The sequence below is a fragment of the Carassius carassius genome, chromosome 3 (assembly GCF_963082965.1).
Source record: "Carassius carassius chromosome 3, fCarCar2.1, whole genome shotgun sequence".
Lineage (NCBI taxonomy): Eukaryota > Metazoa > Chordata > Actinopteri > Cypriniformes > Cyprinidae > Carassius > Carassius carassius.
This window is the reverse complement of record NC_081757.1, coordinates 35,580,271-35,596,516: the sequence shown is the minus strand read 5'-3', so window position 1 is coordinate 35,596,516 and position 16,246 is coordinate 35,580,271. Positions and strand designations below refer to the sequence as shown.

Sequence of the window (16,246 nt, the reverse complement as noted above, 5' to 3'; positions counted from 1 at the left end):
CCATTAGACAGCTGCAGCTCATCCAGAACGCTGCTGCCAGGATTCTGACTAGAACCAGAAAATCTGAGCATATCACACCAGTCCTCAGGTCCTTACACTGGCTTCCAGTTACATTTAGGATTAATTTTAAAGTACTTTTACTCGTATATAAGTCACTAAATGACCTAGGACCGAAATATATTGCAGATATGTTCACTGAATATAAACCTAACAGAGCACTCAGATCACTAGGATCAAGTCAGTTAGAAATACCAAGGGTTCACACAAAACAAGGGGAGTCCGCCTTTAGTTACTATGCCGCCCGCAGTTGGAATCAGCTTCCAGAAGAGATCAGATGTGCTAAAACACTAGTCACATTTAAATCTAGACTCAAAACCCATCTGTTTAGCTGTGCATTTATTGAATGAGCACTGTGCAATGTCCGAACTGATTGCACTATATTTTCACTGTTTTTTTATTTTATATTATTTTTTTATATAAAATCATTTTCTAACTGTTTTTAAATGTTTTAATCATTTAAAAAATGTTCATGATTATTTTACTTTCTTTTATGTAAAGCACTTTGAATTACCATTGTGTACGAAATGTGCTATATAAATAAACTTGCCTTGCCTGCCTTTCCTCTGAGAGGCAGTCCATAAAGCGTTTTGGGAAGTCCCATTCATTTTGGTGAATCGGTTCGTTTAAATGAACCCGTTTAAAGATGATTCACTGATTCGTTTGCAATTCCTCAGACGTTAAAAGAGTTCCCAAACGTTTACACGTGCTATTTTGTGTTAATTTTGATTAATAATAATGATATACTGCTATTTATCTCCACGTTTGAATTATTGTACATAAATCAACGTGATTTCAGTTGTAAAGGTATCCCTAGCTTGGTCCCTAGCAACAATCTGGTGATTTGTATAGGTGAATCGGTTCAATTAAATCATTACAAATCTCGGCTCCAAAGAATGATTCATTCGCGAATCGGACGCGAGTAAATGGCATTGAAGAGTAACTCCAGCGAAAGATAAGGTCTGTCATAGAAAACAGACGGATCGACCGCTGATAACGTATAATAATGACGGAGTGATGCTCAGAACTTACTGCGATCCGAGTTTGCATATACATAGATTTAGGTTTTTATATTTTTTATATATTTTTTATTACTAACATGTTATATTTGGACAGTTGTTTTAATTAAAATAGATGTTCTCGGCAAGACAAAATTCAACACCATACAACGTTTGCAAAAATATGGCTATGTTCTTAAAAACAGGGTTGGACAAATTGCGAACCTAATTTCCAAGCGCGTCTGTTTCCCCAGTCCGAGGGATATCCCTCCTGGAACATGACATGCAGCGGTTTTATTTTGCGCTGTGAAAAGAGTAAGACAGAGTTATCCTCTGTTTTGATTTTCGTTTTAACTTTACATTTAATTAGAGCGAATGGTTTTAGGTGCAATGTGCGGACGAATGGGAAGAAGTACGTTTCTTTTGACGCTTTTGACTACTTTTAGCGGCATTGTCAATTCAACATACGGAACATGGAAGAGCGGCTTTCATTCGAATCGTGTGAACAACTTGGAAAAGCCGTCATCTCAGCCTCACATCATCTTTATTATGGTCGATGACCAAGGATTTCGAGACGTGGGGTATCATGGGTCCGAAATAAAGACCCCAACACTGGACAGACTCGCTGCAGCAGGAGTCAAACTGGAGAATTACTATGTGCAGCCTCTGTGTAGCCCCTCAAGGAGCCAGCTGATGACCGGCAGGTGGGATATAACCTATAGCATTCATATGAATATGTTTACATCTCTAACGGATATAATTGCCCCCAAAAGGTTTTGTACACTTAAGCAACACTTTAAAATCAAATAAATTCTTTTAGATAACAAAGTATCAATGCGGGTGTCTTAGTTAATCACATTAAAGTTTGATAACATGAAAGTGTTACAATACTTTTTGTCGTTATTTTGAACAGAAATCTATATAAAATAACCTTCTTTTGGGGAAAGTTTGTTCTTTGTACATTTTAAATAAATGTCACTTGATGTTTGATATTTTCATTGTTATGTAATGTAATACATGTAGACATTTAGCAAGTGTGGCTTAAGTCTAGTCTTTACTTCATAGACAGATATGTAATGCTGTAACGAGGTCATAACTAAACAATCTATTAATTTTTGGACAATTGTACTGCCGCAGAATAGCATCTGTGAGCAGTATGTACATTTTATGGGATACTCAGATGGGACAAGATTGTGTTTTTGTGTGCATTTTTTCCACCCATAGTGTTAAAAGCCCGACACCAGAGTTCCCTATAGTGAAACATCTGGTCCACGCCTCAGGAAACAGGAAGGTTGCTATGAATCTCTTTTGGCAATTTGCTTTGCAAGTAATGAATGAATCAGCCCCTCCCCACATTCATTTACAATGAATGTGCTGAACAGAATGGCTTTGTGGCTCTCTGTAACGGGGATTTGGGGTAATATAAATCACTGCAATGCTTATGACTGTTGTGTGGTTGCCCTAGAAGATTCTGAACACATAGAATATATATGAGATTAACATCACAAAAATCAAAAGCTCTTTGTGTAGGTCCTGCAGCTATAACACCAGCAGATAAATCCACCCATAGCTGCTACGCTGTACCAGATGTTTACCATATTTCGAGGTCCCAGAACTTGAAGTTTTCTAATTTTATTTTAAAACTAAGTACACTGCTTTTGAAAACCACAGTTTGAACTCTTTAGGATGATTTAATTTTAGGTAGAAGCACAAACATCAGGGTTGCCAGGTTTTCACAGCAAAACCCACCCAATTCCTACTCAAAAATAACCCAAAATTAGCCCAATAACTTTTCGGGAATAAACCCCCACGTTCAAGGTGGTTAAATAAAAATTTTCTAGTAGGGTTCCCCTGTTAAAAGTTGCATTCCAGGGGCTAAATATCAGATTATTGGGGTTGCTTCAACCCGTGGACATGAAAAACATCCCGGGGCAACAGTGTAAAAGTAGCCCAATTCTTCGGGAAAAATGCAAAAACACTGACAAAGATAAACCCTGACCTGATTTGGTCCACCACTATCCACTTATAAGTAAAACTGCACCAAAACCAGGAAAATAAACTGTTTAAAAAGCAACTACCCTTTCTTGACAATACTATCTTGAATAAACACTGAAAATGGAAATCTTCAGCTGGTTTTAGTAGTTAAACGATTAACCTTTTAAACTGTTATTCTTTTTATACCCTCTATATTTGCTTAATCTTGAAATGCTCTTCAACAAAATAAGGTCTTTAACCAAATAAGATTACATTACAGAAAAAGTTGTTTATGTTGGCATCTGCTGAGCCATCTTTTAAAGGTCTAACAGTAATTGAGAGGGAAAAGCATTGGTCATGTTTTTGTTGAAAAGCTTTATGTTTCACTGATGGGTGCCTAGATTTGATGCCTTTTGATTTTAAGTCCAAAAACACCACATTTGCCCATATAAATAGCAAGCTTGGTTCCTCTTGCTAGCGTTTACCCTTTTAAGGTGTTCACTACACTGATAAAAGAAATTAAATTATCATAAACTTCCAAGACTGTTACATGTTTTGTCTTTATATGTAATATTTTATGTGATAGTTTACAGTAGGTAATATTTTAAAAAATATTGTTTAAAACTGCTTATACAAAGTGTGCGCAGATGACCCCACCTGTATGGGACAGTCCAGCTGTAGCTAAAAAAACCCTGCCGAGTAAAGCAAATCAAATCAGATAAAACCTAATTAAATTTTGGTCTTCAACAAGCTGCCATATCAGCACTACATCAGAATGAATAGGACTGTGCCATATGTTTGGGCCTTATTTGACACACCCAATTCAGTTCATGAGCACTCTACTAACAAGCTGATGATTAATGAGAAAATCAGATTGTTTAGATAAGGGACTCATTGAAAATGTGTAGTTTTGTGAAGCTCCAACATTTGGAAACAATTCCCTAATGGACAAGCCTAAATAGTTAGTTGCCTTGTAAACTGTATACTCTTAAATCATAAAAATAATAAAACTCCTGTGGTGACTTGGCTGTTAACAATTGTCAAAAAAAAAACAAAGGCACAAAAATGGGGTCTGCCATGTGCACTATATCCATTCAAGTCTTCTAAACCCTCTTTGTGTAAGTAATATAACATTGTGCATGTAAAATGTGCTCTAGTTCTACTTTGAGTGTTAATGAGATCTTATGAGAGAAGAACAAATTATACTTCTGAGTCAGATATTGTACATCTTGTGGTTAATTCGCAAGACTGGACTTTTCTTCTCTAGTTCAACTCACTGACTAGAAGAAAGGAAGAAAAAAGATCAACAACATGTTTGTAAAATTATGTGGTTCAGTAAATGATGAGGGAATTGTCACTTTTGGGGGAACTAACCCCTTACAATGAATTATTTGAGAATCAAAAATCATAGGATGGCTCTACTGATATCAGACAAAAAGGCCTTGAGATGGTTAGTTACTGGGTTACTGAAAAGAGAAAGAGGGTGTAATTAATGGCTGGTGTAGTGGGAATGAGGGAACATGTTTTAATGCTCTGTGGTCTGAATTTGATTTGCTGTAGAGAGGAGTATTTCCTACTTATTGGAAGCAGATGTGGGAGGGATGTTGGAGAAAGCAGAACATGGGTCGTAAAGGCTTCCAGCACTGCCTGGTTGAAGATTTTTTTTTTTTTTTTTCTGATTTCTGATTTGGTGACCAATACATGTTTTGTGGGACATTTGGGTTGTGTTTAGTAGTGGTTTTAGTTTAATATTAGTTATATGCTAAATTATCTAAATTTGAAAAGTTACACTGGCTGCGTATACAAACCAGAATGAGATTGGACCTGTGGTGAAGTGGGTAGTTCATAAGTGCTGTTGTTTCATGGGTATGGAGGTTTAGGCATTATCCTATTCCCTCCTCTTTGTCTTCACTTGACTTGTCATATTAAAGCATCACAAGCACATTAATAAATATGCTGGTCAATATATTGTATATTCACAATATTAAAAACATTAGGAATATGCTATTTGGCCATTTAGATTCCTACAGACTCATATACTGTGTCCTAACCAAACATGATGCAATAAAGTAACAGTCAATAAACATTAACACTCACATAGCTTAACTTCTATTTCTGTGGCATCAGGCTGTCAAGTTCCACAATTGACAATTAAATAATATTATGATAATCAAAATTATCTGTCTCTCCTTGAACATCAAGGGCATAATTAAAGGATAGTGTACCCCAAAAAGTAAATTCTGTCATCAATTCAAAAAAAGTCATAAAGATGTTGTAAAACAAATCCATATGAATGAATGAATGAATTAATGAACGAGCAGTTTACTTGAAACCCTGTGAATAGATATGACTGCTTTAAACGATGAGCTTATCTAATTTAGGCTTTCATTTACATCTAATCAATGATAAACACACACTTTCATTTACATCTAATCAATGATAAACACACACACACACACACACACACACACACATACACACACACAAACACACACACACACACACACACACGCGCACACACACACACACACACACACACACACACACACACACACACACACAGCACATTAAATTTGGATGATATGGATTTATTTTACAATAACTTTATAAAGTTTTATGTGATTTGACCTTCAGTGGAGGTAAAGTAAAACTTTCAGGTTCAGTTAAAATACCTAGATTTGTGTGTGTGTGTGTGTATACAGTGCCCTCCACAAGTATTGGAACAGTGAAGACAAAATTGCTTTCTCTACTGTGGAGTCAAGACATTTGCAAATATGATTAAAATATGAATATGCTACAAAACTACAGATTATAATAACTTATAATAAAACACATTTTATTGTAAAGTCTTTCAGCACATATGTTTTACAAAATAAAAAGGACAGCACTTTTAGAGTTCATCCCACTATTTGATGTGAGCATAAGTATTGGAACAGTTGAATTTGAGGCAGATGTAAAAGATTAAAAGCTAATATTTAGTTGCAGATCCCTTGCATGCAATCAGAGCAGTGAGTCTGCAAACCATAGACATCACCAGACTCTTGGTCTTATGTTTTGAAATGCTTCTCCCCAGCCTTTAATGCAGCCAATTACAACTGTTGCTTGTATTGGGGAGTTTCTATCTATAGTCTCCTCTTCAGCTGGTGAAATGAATGTTCAATTGGATTTAAATCTAGAGATTGATTTGGGCAATCTAAGACTTTACATTTCTTTGCCCTGATAAAGTCCTTGACTGAACTGGCAGGGTGTTTTGAGGCATTGTCCTGTTCCAATATGAAGCGCTTTCTAATGAGTTTGGTGGCATTTTCTTGAATATTGGTAGCCAAGATGATTTTGTACCCTTCCGAATTCATTCTGCCACTGTCATTATACATTAAGTCATCATTAAAATTAAGAAGTCCTGTTCTAGAGACAACCATGCATGCCCATGCAATGACACCACCTCCACCAATCTTTACAGATGAGGTTGTATGCCTAGGATCATTTGCAGTTCCCTTTTTTCTCCACACTTTTGCTTACCAATCACTTAGATAAAGGTTAATCTTTGTCTCATTGGACCATGATCTCAGTTCCAAAACTCTACTGGCTCACATTTGTGAATAATCTTGCCTTCACCCCAGCTTTCTAGTAGTTGTTGGTGACATTTCTCAAGTGAGAGCACTCGTTTACCTCTCTTCCTCTGAGGAGGTTAAGGCGGTCAGCAACGGCTGCTGGGCGGGAGCAGTCCCAACCCTACCATGTTCCAGCCCCTCCTGCTGGGGGTGTCACTTCTCGTACTCCGCAGAGTCTAGAGTCAGAGTGGCACTCCGAGGCCGAAGGCTTCTAGTGAAAGGTGGTTCTGCTTACCATCATTCTCACTGGATAGCCGTCGTCATAAATGTCCTGACGCTTAAGGTCTTGGAATTTTTTAGGGCCAGTACCCTCTGGGAAAGAGCAGTGTACACCGCATTACATGGTGCCCATCTCTCCTCAGTGCCCTCATGAGATGGATCATCCCCTGCCTCTCGCGAGACTGGTTTCCCTAGGAGGTCACAAGGTGATGTGGGAGACCCTTCCAAGTGTGCTTCACTGGGTCTTGCCCTGAGCAGACTCTGGTCTAGTCCTCCTGGAAGAGAACGTGGGTCTGAGGACCATCATTTTGATAGGAGTCTTCAGCTTTGAGAGTCCTGATGCTTTGGCTCAGGACCTCAGAGGACAGGCCCCTCTGGGGAAGAGCTGTGTACACTGCAGTCAGGGCACCGAGCTAACTGCTCTGATGACAACAGAGGTCAGTCTCGAGAGGCTGATTCCCTTAGTAGACTATTTGGTAGTGTGAAAACTACTACCAAATGTGTCTCAATGGGTCCTGCACACTGTAGTTAGAGGCCACAGAATCCAGTTTGGTTCTCCTCCACCTCAATTCAATGGGGCCTTTCCCACCCTGGTTGGCCCCGAGCAGTCTCTGGTAATGGAACAGAAGTAGAAACTCTCGGAGGACGGAGGCCACGAGGTGGTCCCTCTTCACGTTGCAGAGTATGGGTCCTACTGCCCATGGTCTGTGGAGTGGTCGCCATCTGACATGGCATATAAACTGCCTGGAGATGCTGGCCATGCTTCGAGCACTAAAACACTTTCTCCCAGACGTAAGAGGTCACCATGTGTTGGTGTGCACAGACAACACAGCGGTGGTCTCTTATATCAACCACCAAGGGGGTATGCACTTACGCCGTTTGTACAAACTAGCATACCAGATCCTTGTGTGGTCCCGGGGCAAACTCCTCTTGTTGAGAGCAGTTCACATTTCTGGGCATCTGAATATGGGAGCAGACATCCTGTTGAGGCAGGAGCTCAGTCCCGGGGAATGGAGGCTTCACACCGAGATGGTGAAGCAGAGTTGGAGAATTTTTGGCCAGGCTCAGGTGGATCTGTTTTTCAACTCGACTGACATCGCACTGTCACCTCTGTTTTTCTCTGACTCATCCAGCTCCCCTGGATGCCATAGTACAGACGTAGCCTCTGTTCCTTCTGTGGTGCGCTGAGGCTGAGTCCTCTGGCCAGAAGAAGCTTATGCTAAGCGGTGGATCAGGATGTTATTCTAAAACCTTGAGTCCTCTGATCTCCCCTCTCTTGGGGGTCAAGACTCACTCCTTCTGAAGTTTGGCTAATTCCTGATTATTTGTCAGGCTCCAGACTCCTTCTCTCGCTTTAGCTGTGCTCTTCCACACTAGGCAGAGATTTGAAAGTCTGGCAGCGTGGGCATAGACTTTCCCAAAGCATCCTCTGACGCAGCTCGAGTTCCTGAAGAGGAATGTCTCAGGTTACGCATATAACCATGGTTCCTCAAGGGAACGAGATGCTGCGTCTCGGGGCCATACTTCCGACATCCTTGCTTCATTCCTAGAGGCTAAATGCCGGCTTTGCCGCACATGCTTTTAAGCTTCCTGGTCTCTAACGTCACCCGCCTATGTAGTCTCACCCATCCATTTGACTGATTACACACGTGGTTCAGAGCCGGTCATGCTGAAGGGCGTTCCCAAAACGTCTTCAGATGCAGCGTCTCGTTCCCTCGAGGAACCATGGTTACATGCGTAACCTGAGACGTTTCCCTGGTACAGCTGTACACAAAGCAGCTCTGTGCTCATAAACGCTGCTTTATCAGGAATTATATGTAAAATTAAATAAAAATAGCAAAGACATGTTTCTGAGGACAGTCAGTTTCCTTCAGATACATAAAAAAATAACATCAGTGCCATGTTTTGGCTTGAAAGGTGCAGCGCTCATATTTATTCAATGACATCATTGCCTTTTGAAGTTTAATCCAGCCATATTGTGACTCTTGTCTTTGCGTCCCTAACTGTAAGACCTCTTGAAATTATAATTAAGACATTTCTTATACCATTTAAACCTTTAATTAAACCATTAATACCTATTTAAAACTTTTGTATTTAAAAAGTTTGATACTACTCACTTTAGGAGCTTTTAAGGACCCACGTGAGATTGTCATTTAAGATAGCTCGTCGGGCATAGTGGTGATACAATTTGATAGCCCGACGATAAAACACAATAGCCCAAGGATGTTGGGCTATCAATTTTGCAAGAGTGTAAATGTTTGCCCCTTTTACATTTTCGGGCAAAACAAGAAATCCACGTTTGCTGCAGTCTTGCATGTGAGGTTAACTTTTTGCAAGTTCCTTTTCCTTATGAGCATCTGCGCTAGTAAAATAATTACAATGATAATAAAAATATTATATAATAATAAAACCGATGCTTTCCAGTATTGCTTTATCCAAATGACCACACACATTCACATTTCTTGATAAATAATGATAATCCATTGTTTTGTTTGCATCCAAACCGCACAAACATGGTGGACAGAACTCACGAGCACAGGAACGAAAGCCCAATTAAATGCATTTAAAATACATACAAGCAAGTGTATAAAAGAATGACCTGCTGCGTTAAATAAATATAGATTTGCTAGTTATGAATATTAGAGAATGTTCTGTACTATAAAGCACTTTTAATATTGATTTATTATTTAAGTTTTACAGCAGATTTATTTATTTATTTTATATTTTTGGCAAATTCACAATATTAAACATGTAGTTAACATTTTAGGATACTGTTAGGGTATTAAGTCAGTTGAAAACAGTTATATGATAATTACTGCTATATTATTGTAAACATCTATGAAAGTACCGATCTGAGTCATTGCCAGAAGTGGCCAGGACTCTACAGCCAGGTCCTGTTACTGTGAACAGGAATTGGGCCAGTGTTTTACGGCGACATCACAAACACATGCACGAGAATGAGCTGTGGGCCACACTCAGCCCAGATAACACGCGGCGATACCAAGTCTCAGCTAAAGGCACCGAGGACATGGGCCAATTACTACATGCTATCTGGGAACAATCTTTTTCATTCATGTTTTTAAATTAAAGAGCATGGCAAGCATAAGAACAAATGCTTTGTTTTTCGTACTTACATAACCTTTGTCCAAATGTAAGGCTAGACATGGAGTAGAACAAACACTCAAAGGAAGTAAAATGGAAAAACTGCCATTATATGCAAGAATGTATACAAAATGTCAAAGACCTGTCATAAAATAAAAACACTGAACACTCTAAAACACTTCTCAAATTTGTATGTGATTTAAACATTCAATCTCTTAAAATTCCTTAGAAAAAGGAATTAGATTCCTTGTTGACACAGTAAGAGTAAGGATATTATATGAAGCTAAACAATAGTCAGATAATTTAGCCTTTAACCAATTCAATGAAACATTTATGTTGATAATGTGTGACTGCAGAATAATCTTTAGTACTTTGGCAAATCTGAATTGCCAAATCACAGTTTTTAGATTTCCAGTTTTAGATTATAAAACTCTAGAGGAGGTGAGCAGATGAGAGATTAAAGTGGGATGTTTTCCTCAAGAAAACAAGTAAGTTCTATTCTGACAACTCTCTGATGATTTTAACATGGTAATGGATATGGGATTTGTTTTTGGCAGAATAGAGCTGCTATGCTGCTTCTGCTGAATTGCTGCTACTGTTGGTAATTGCTGTTGTTGTAGGTTATTGCTGCTGCTGCAAGCAAGTACAGGAACTTGCTACTGCCAATGCATACGGTGATACAGGTGCTGTGGGTATTTAAGACATACTGCTGCTGCAGAAATAGCATATAAAATAGCCTGTAGCAGATCTCAAAAGAAGAAGTTTAAGAGAAACTCTAAAAGTGCACTGCAAAATGCTCAAGTGCATGCCAACCAGCAATTTAGCAATAAGCTCATTGGTTGCATATGTAACATGAACCAATCAGCTTGTGCCAAGTCATTTAATGCTGTGATTATAATCACTTTCTTTAAGAACCCATCAGCCTGTGTTAAGGTTTCTTTAAAGAACTAGACATTTAAGTCATATTTGCCCTAAATTTACCTCTCTGCTGTTTAGAACAAGACATTTGATTTGACTTGATTTTCGTGAAATTATATTAAAATCAAAATATCATATAGCCTGATATAGCATTATTTGATATGACAGGTAACTTTTACCGTAAGATTTAAGCTCTAGAAGAGGTTGCAAACTCTTTTCTTGTCCTTTTCTATGTCCTTTAAACAGTGTGTGTACTGTTTGGTACTGTGTTTGTAAAATGAAGAAACAAGTCAAGTCAAGTCACCTTTATTTATATAGCGCTTTAAACAAAATACATTGCGTCAAAGCGAAAACAGTGTGTCAATAATGCAAAATGATAGTTAAAGGCAGTTCATCATTGAATTCAGTGATGTCATCTCTGTTCAGTTTTAATAGTGTTTGTGCATTTATTTGCAATCAAGTCAACGATATCGCTGTAGATGAAGTGAGCCCAACTAAGCAAGCCAGAGGCGACAGCGGCAAGGAACCGAAACTCCATCGGTGACAGAATGGAGATAAAAACCTTAGGAGAAACCAGGCTCAGTTGGGGGGCCAGTTCTCCTCTGACCAGACGAAACCAGTATTTCAATTCCAGGTTGCAGCAAAGTCAGATTGTGCAGAAGAATCATCTGTTTCCTGTGGTCTTGTCCTGGTGGTCCTCTGAGACAAGGTCTTTACAGGGGATCTGTATCTGGGGCTCTAGTTGTCCTGGTCTCCACTGTCTTTCAGGGCTGTAGAGTAGTGATGTGCGGGTCGTCTCATAACCCGAGGGCCGGGTTGGGGCGGGTTAAGAAATTGGCACTTTATTGCGGGGCGGGTTGGGGCGGGTCACTAAATATGGTGCTTGGAATTTAGTGGTGGAAATTTTGATTATTTTAAGAGATTCGTTGATTTTCAGTTCGTTGACCAAAATGATTCTTTCAGATTCGTTCAGATTCGTGATTTGTTCAGTGCCCATTTCTTCATATTATACACAAATACGCCACAGCAGGTGGCGAAAAAGAGTGTCTTATGTGTTATGGCATAAGTCAACGAATGTATATTTACTTGTGACAAAAACTGATTTGGCGTTATTAAAGTGTGTGCATGTTTGCATTAAATAAATAGTCTAAATAAGTTGTTCAGATGAACAATGCGCAAGGTTTTCTTGCATAATTAAACATTTTAATTGTTTGGTCAGACTGTTCATATATATAATATATTCACATCAATAAATCGTGGATTAAACATGGAGTTATGTTCTGTATGCTAAATATGAAAACAAGCATATGTGCACCTATAACTGCGCTTTGTATCTGCTGATTGCTGATCGAGATTTACATGCTTGGCTCACTGACCCGGTATACTCTCATTCATTTTATTCATGAACAAGCTATGTATCAGTTCATTCAACTCGTTCACAAACGGGATTATCGTATTTGTTCAGTACATTCAACAAATCACTTGCTCCGTCACATCTTAAGTAACTCTTTAGACAGGATGAAACAGTTCACAGAGCTGTTCACGAGTTGCGCATACGCTGCTAATAACGCAGAGCTTGCGCGCTGCTGTGGAGGGAGGAACTTCAGGGAATGAGAAATATGAGTCAGTGGATTACATGAAAGAGAATGATTCGTTCACCTAAAATATTCGTTCACGAACGAACAATCACTAGTGTAATTCCCTATAGCCAATATTTTAATATTTGGAATATTTTCATAATTTATTCGGTTCTTTGATAAGGTTACAATACGAATGTCTAAGTAGCAACGTAACTTCTGTGATGTCCCCGATGCGCGGGTTGGGGACGGGTAAAGAAATTTTACTTTATTTGCGGGGCGGGTTGGGGCGGGCCGAATAATTTCAGAAAAGTGGGACCCGCGGGTTGGAAAAAAAGCTGACCCACGCATCATTACTGTAGAGGTCCTTTCTAGGTGCTGATCCACCATCTGGTCTGGATACGTACTGGATCCGGGTGACTGCAATGACCCTCTGATCTGGATACAGACTGGATCTGGTGGCTACGGTGACCTCGGAATAAGAGAGAAACAGACTAATATTAGCGTAGATGCCAAGTAAGTTTGTGTAAATCCAGGTGTGCTGTTTTTATGTGTTTGTGATTGATTTGATTTATGCATCGCTTAATGTTTAAATTCATTGTGGATAAATGTTTACTTGTACATCTGGGACAGCAAAACACTGTATAAGTGTGATTATTTGACATGATTTGAATATTACTTGATACATGTATATGCAAGTGGAAGTATAAAAGTTATAGATGTTGAGGTACTTGACCGAAATATTAAAGGGTTAGTTCACCCAAAAATGAAAATTTGTGTTTTACTCACTCTCAAAGCATCCTAGGTGTATGTGAGTTTCTTCTTTGAGATGAGTCCAATCAGAATTATATTAAAAATTGTCCTGGCCACTCCAAGCTTTTTAATGGGAGTGAGTGTTGGTTGTCAACAGTTCAGAAGACATGAAATAAAGTGCGGGCATCTGTAATAAAACATTCCTCATATGGCTCCGGGGGGTGAATAAACACTTTTTTCTCACTTCTGCTGACAAAGTTTCCTTACTTTAGCAAAGGAAAACCAGACTTATCTTGGCTTATATCGAAATCCTCTGACATTTTTCTTTACAAATCCTTGTTTTGTGCTTCTAATTCATGAACGGCATTTTGTTTTGTTTTGTCTCCGTGTTCGTCATTAATCACATAAGGCTGACGTCTTACGTCATCTGCCAGAATGGCTTCCACGTATGACGGTCAGGGAAAAAAAAAAAAAATTACATATATATATATATATAAATATATATATATATATATATATATATATATATATATATATATATATATATATATATATATATATATATATATATATATATATATATATTTTTTTTTTTTTTTTCTGGATGAACAGTTAAAGTAATAGGACATCTAAACTGAGGACCAAATACTGTATATGTTTTATTCAATGCTTATTATTAATTGTTACTAACTGTTGTTGTATTTTTAATGTCTTAGATATCAAATCCACACTGGCCTCCAGCATTCCATCATCCGACCCACTCAGCCAAATTGCCTCCCTTTGGAGAACGTCACCCTTCCTCAGAAACTGAAGAACGCTGGGTACTCTACTCATATGGTGGGGAAGTGGCACCTTGGCTTCTATAAACGTGGCTGTATGCCTACACAGCGTGGCTTTGATACCTTCTTTGGCTCTTTGTTGGGTAGTGGCGACTACTACAGTCATTACAAATGTGACAGCCCAGGAATGTGTGGGTACGATCTTCATGAGGGGGAAGAAGCTGCCTGGGAGCAGGACAATGGCATCTATTCTACCATCATGTATACTCAAAAGGCAATAAACATCCTGGCATCTCACAATCCTGAACGACCCATCTTCCTTTACTTGGCCTACCAGGCTGTACACTCACCCTTGCAGGTTCCTGCCCGCTACCTTGAACGCTATAAGTCAATCCCAAACTTGCATCGCCGTAAGTATGCTGCAATGGTCAGCTGCTTGGATGAGGCAGTACGCAATCTAACTCTCGCTCTCAAGCAGTATGGCTATTATGACAACATGGTTATGGTGTACTCCTCAGACAATGGAGGTCAACCAATGGCAGGAGGCAGCAACTGGCCACTAAGAGGCAGTAAAGGATCTTACTGGGAAGGAGGAATACGAGCGGTAGGGTTTGTACACAGCCCTTTACTGGTCAAAAAGGGAACTAGAAGCAGGGCTCTGATTCATATTACTGATTGGTACCCAACACTGGTGATGCTTGGTGAAGGTACTTTAGATGAAAACCAGAACCTCGATGGCTATGATGTCTGGGAAGCGATCAGTGAGGGACGTCGCTCACCTCGACTGGATATTCTCCACAACATAGACCCTGTTTATACCAAAGCCAAGAATGGCTCTTGGAAAGCAGGCTATGGAATCTGGAACACGGCCATCCAGGCAGCACTCCGTGTAGGTGACTGGAAGCTCCTGACTGGTGTGCCAGGATATAGTGACTGGATTCCACCACAGACTTTCTCCAAACTGCTGTTGGCCAATCGTTGGCACAATGAACGTGTGAACTGGGATCGAGGCAAATCTATATGGCTCTTCAACATTACAGCGGATCCATATGAACGAGTGGACCTTTCTCTACGATACCCACATGTGGTGAAGAAGATGCTAATCAGGCTTCTACGGTACAACAAGACAGCTGTGCCATGCCGCTACCCTCCCAAAGACTATCGATCCAATCCTCAGTATAATGGGGGGGTCTGGGGTCCCTGGTACACAAATGATGAAGAAGATGAGGATGATAACCTTCTCTCATATGATTTGGAACAGATGAAGAGTTGGAGGAAAAAGAAACGAAGAGGAAAATTCAAAAGAAAGACCTGAAGTCTATAGAAGTTTATGTTAGCTCCCATTTTGACTTTTGTGTTACATTTTGTGGCATGCACTCAGGGATGACTGTAATCTTTAACTTCCAGCACAGTCATTTTCACTGATGTATAGATTTACCTCCAATTTCAATTTAAAAGTCAGTAGTGTGTAATTTAAATATTTTCTATTCCAGTTCAATGTGCAGAGAACTATAGTTGATTCATTCAACTTTTGTCTCAAACAATGCTGAAATGCTGAAAGTTTGGGTAAGGACAACTAAGTGCAGAAAAAGTGGAAGAAAATTATTGTTTTTGCAACTCTGGTGCTACTAAAACAACAAAATTAAATGCCTTCAATGAAAAAAAAATTGCATGATGAGGAAGGAAACCACTTGAATTACTACTGTACATCTTACAGCTTGAATTAAAAAAAAATGGAGTTGCATATGAAAGTTCAATAAAATTTGTTATTGGCAAAATGTCTATTCTATTACAGTATATATTTTTTATTTTATTTTTTACCTGGCCTGGCACCAATGAAACTTTAATGTAAGATCAATACATGTTTTTCTTAATCTCCTGTTTTCTTTTAATTTGCTGTGTGTCACATTTCAAGTATCATTATGCTTAACATAGCACTAATACTTTAGCATTTACTGTTTTACAGTAGATACTGTATTCCCCCATAGGTACACATATTAAAATACATGCAAGCAGTCATTATTTTCCTCTTGCAATAATGTGAAAAAATGAAGAATTTCGCTCATTTGAATAACAAGTGAATACTAAACTTTTTTTTTTTGCAAAATGGATTGTCCTCAGCAAGGATTTTAGAACTAGTCTGAACATAAAAAAATACAATAATGAGATGAATATGGTCTCAAAATATTGGTAACACTTTATAAATAACATTTATTTATAAATCACTAACAAACATTACATAATGCTTAAAAGATCAA

General features: G+C 38.7%; 1 protein-coding gene across 1 annotated transcript; it reads left to right on the top strand.

Moving 5' to 3' along the window:
- The first annotated feature begins 1,007 nt into the window (after positions 1-1,007).
- arsj (arylsulfatase family, member J) lies at positions 1,008-15,610 on the top strand. The gene is made up of 2 exons (XM_059536779.1): positions 1,008-1,759; positions 13,926-15,610. Exons 1-2 carry the CDS (start codon positions 1,431-1,433, stop codon positions 15,301-15,303), a joined length of 1,707 nt encoding a protein of 568 aa, XP_059392762.1. The 5' UTR covers positions 1,008-1,430; the 3' UTR covers positions 15,304-15,610.
- The last annotated feature ends 636 nt before the right edge of the window (positions 15,611-16,246 follow it).

Coding starts and splice junctions, on each gene's coding strand:
- arsj (XM_059536779.1), top strand. CDS start 1,431: ATGGTTTTAGGTGCAATGTGCGGACGAATGGGAAGAAGTACGTTTCTT. Junction 1,760..13,925: donor AGCCAGCTGATGACCGGCAG/GTGGGATATAAC, acceptor TTAATGTCTTAG/ATATCAAATCCACACTGGCC.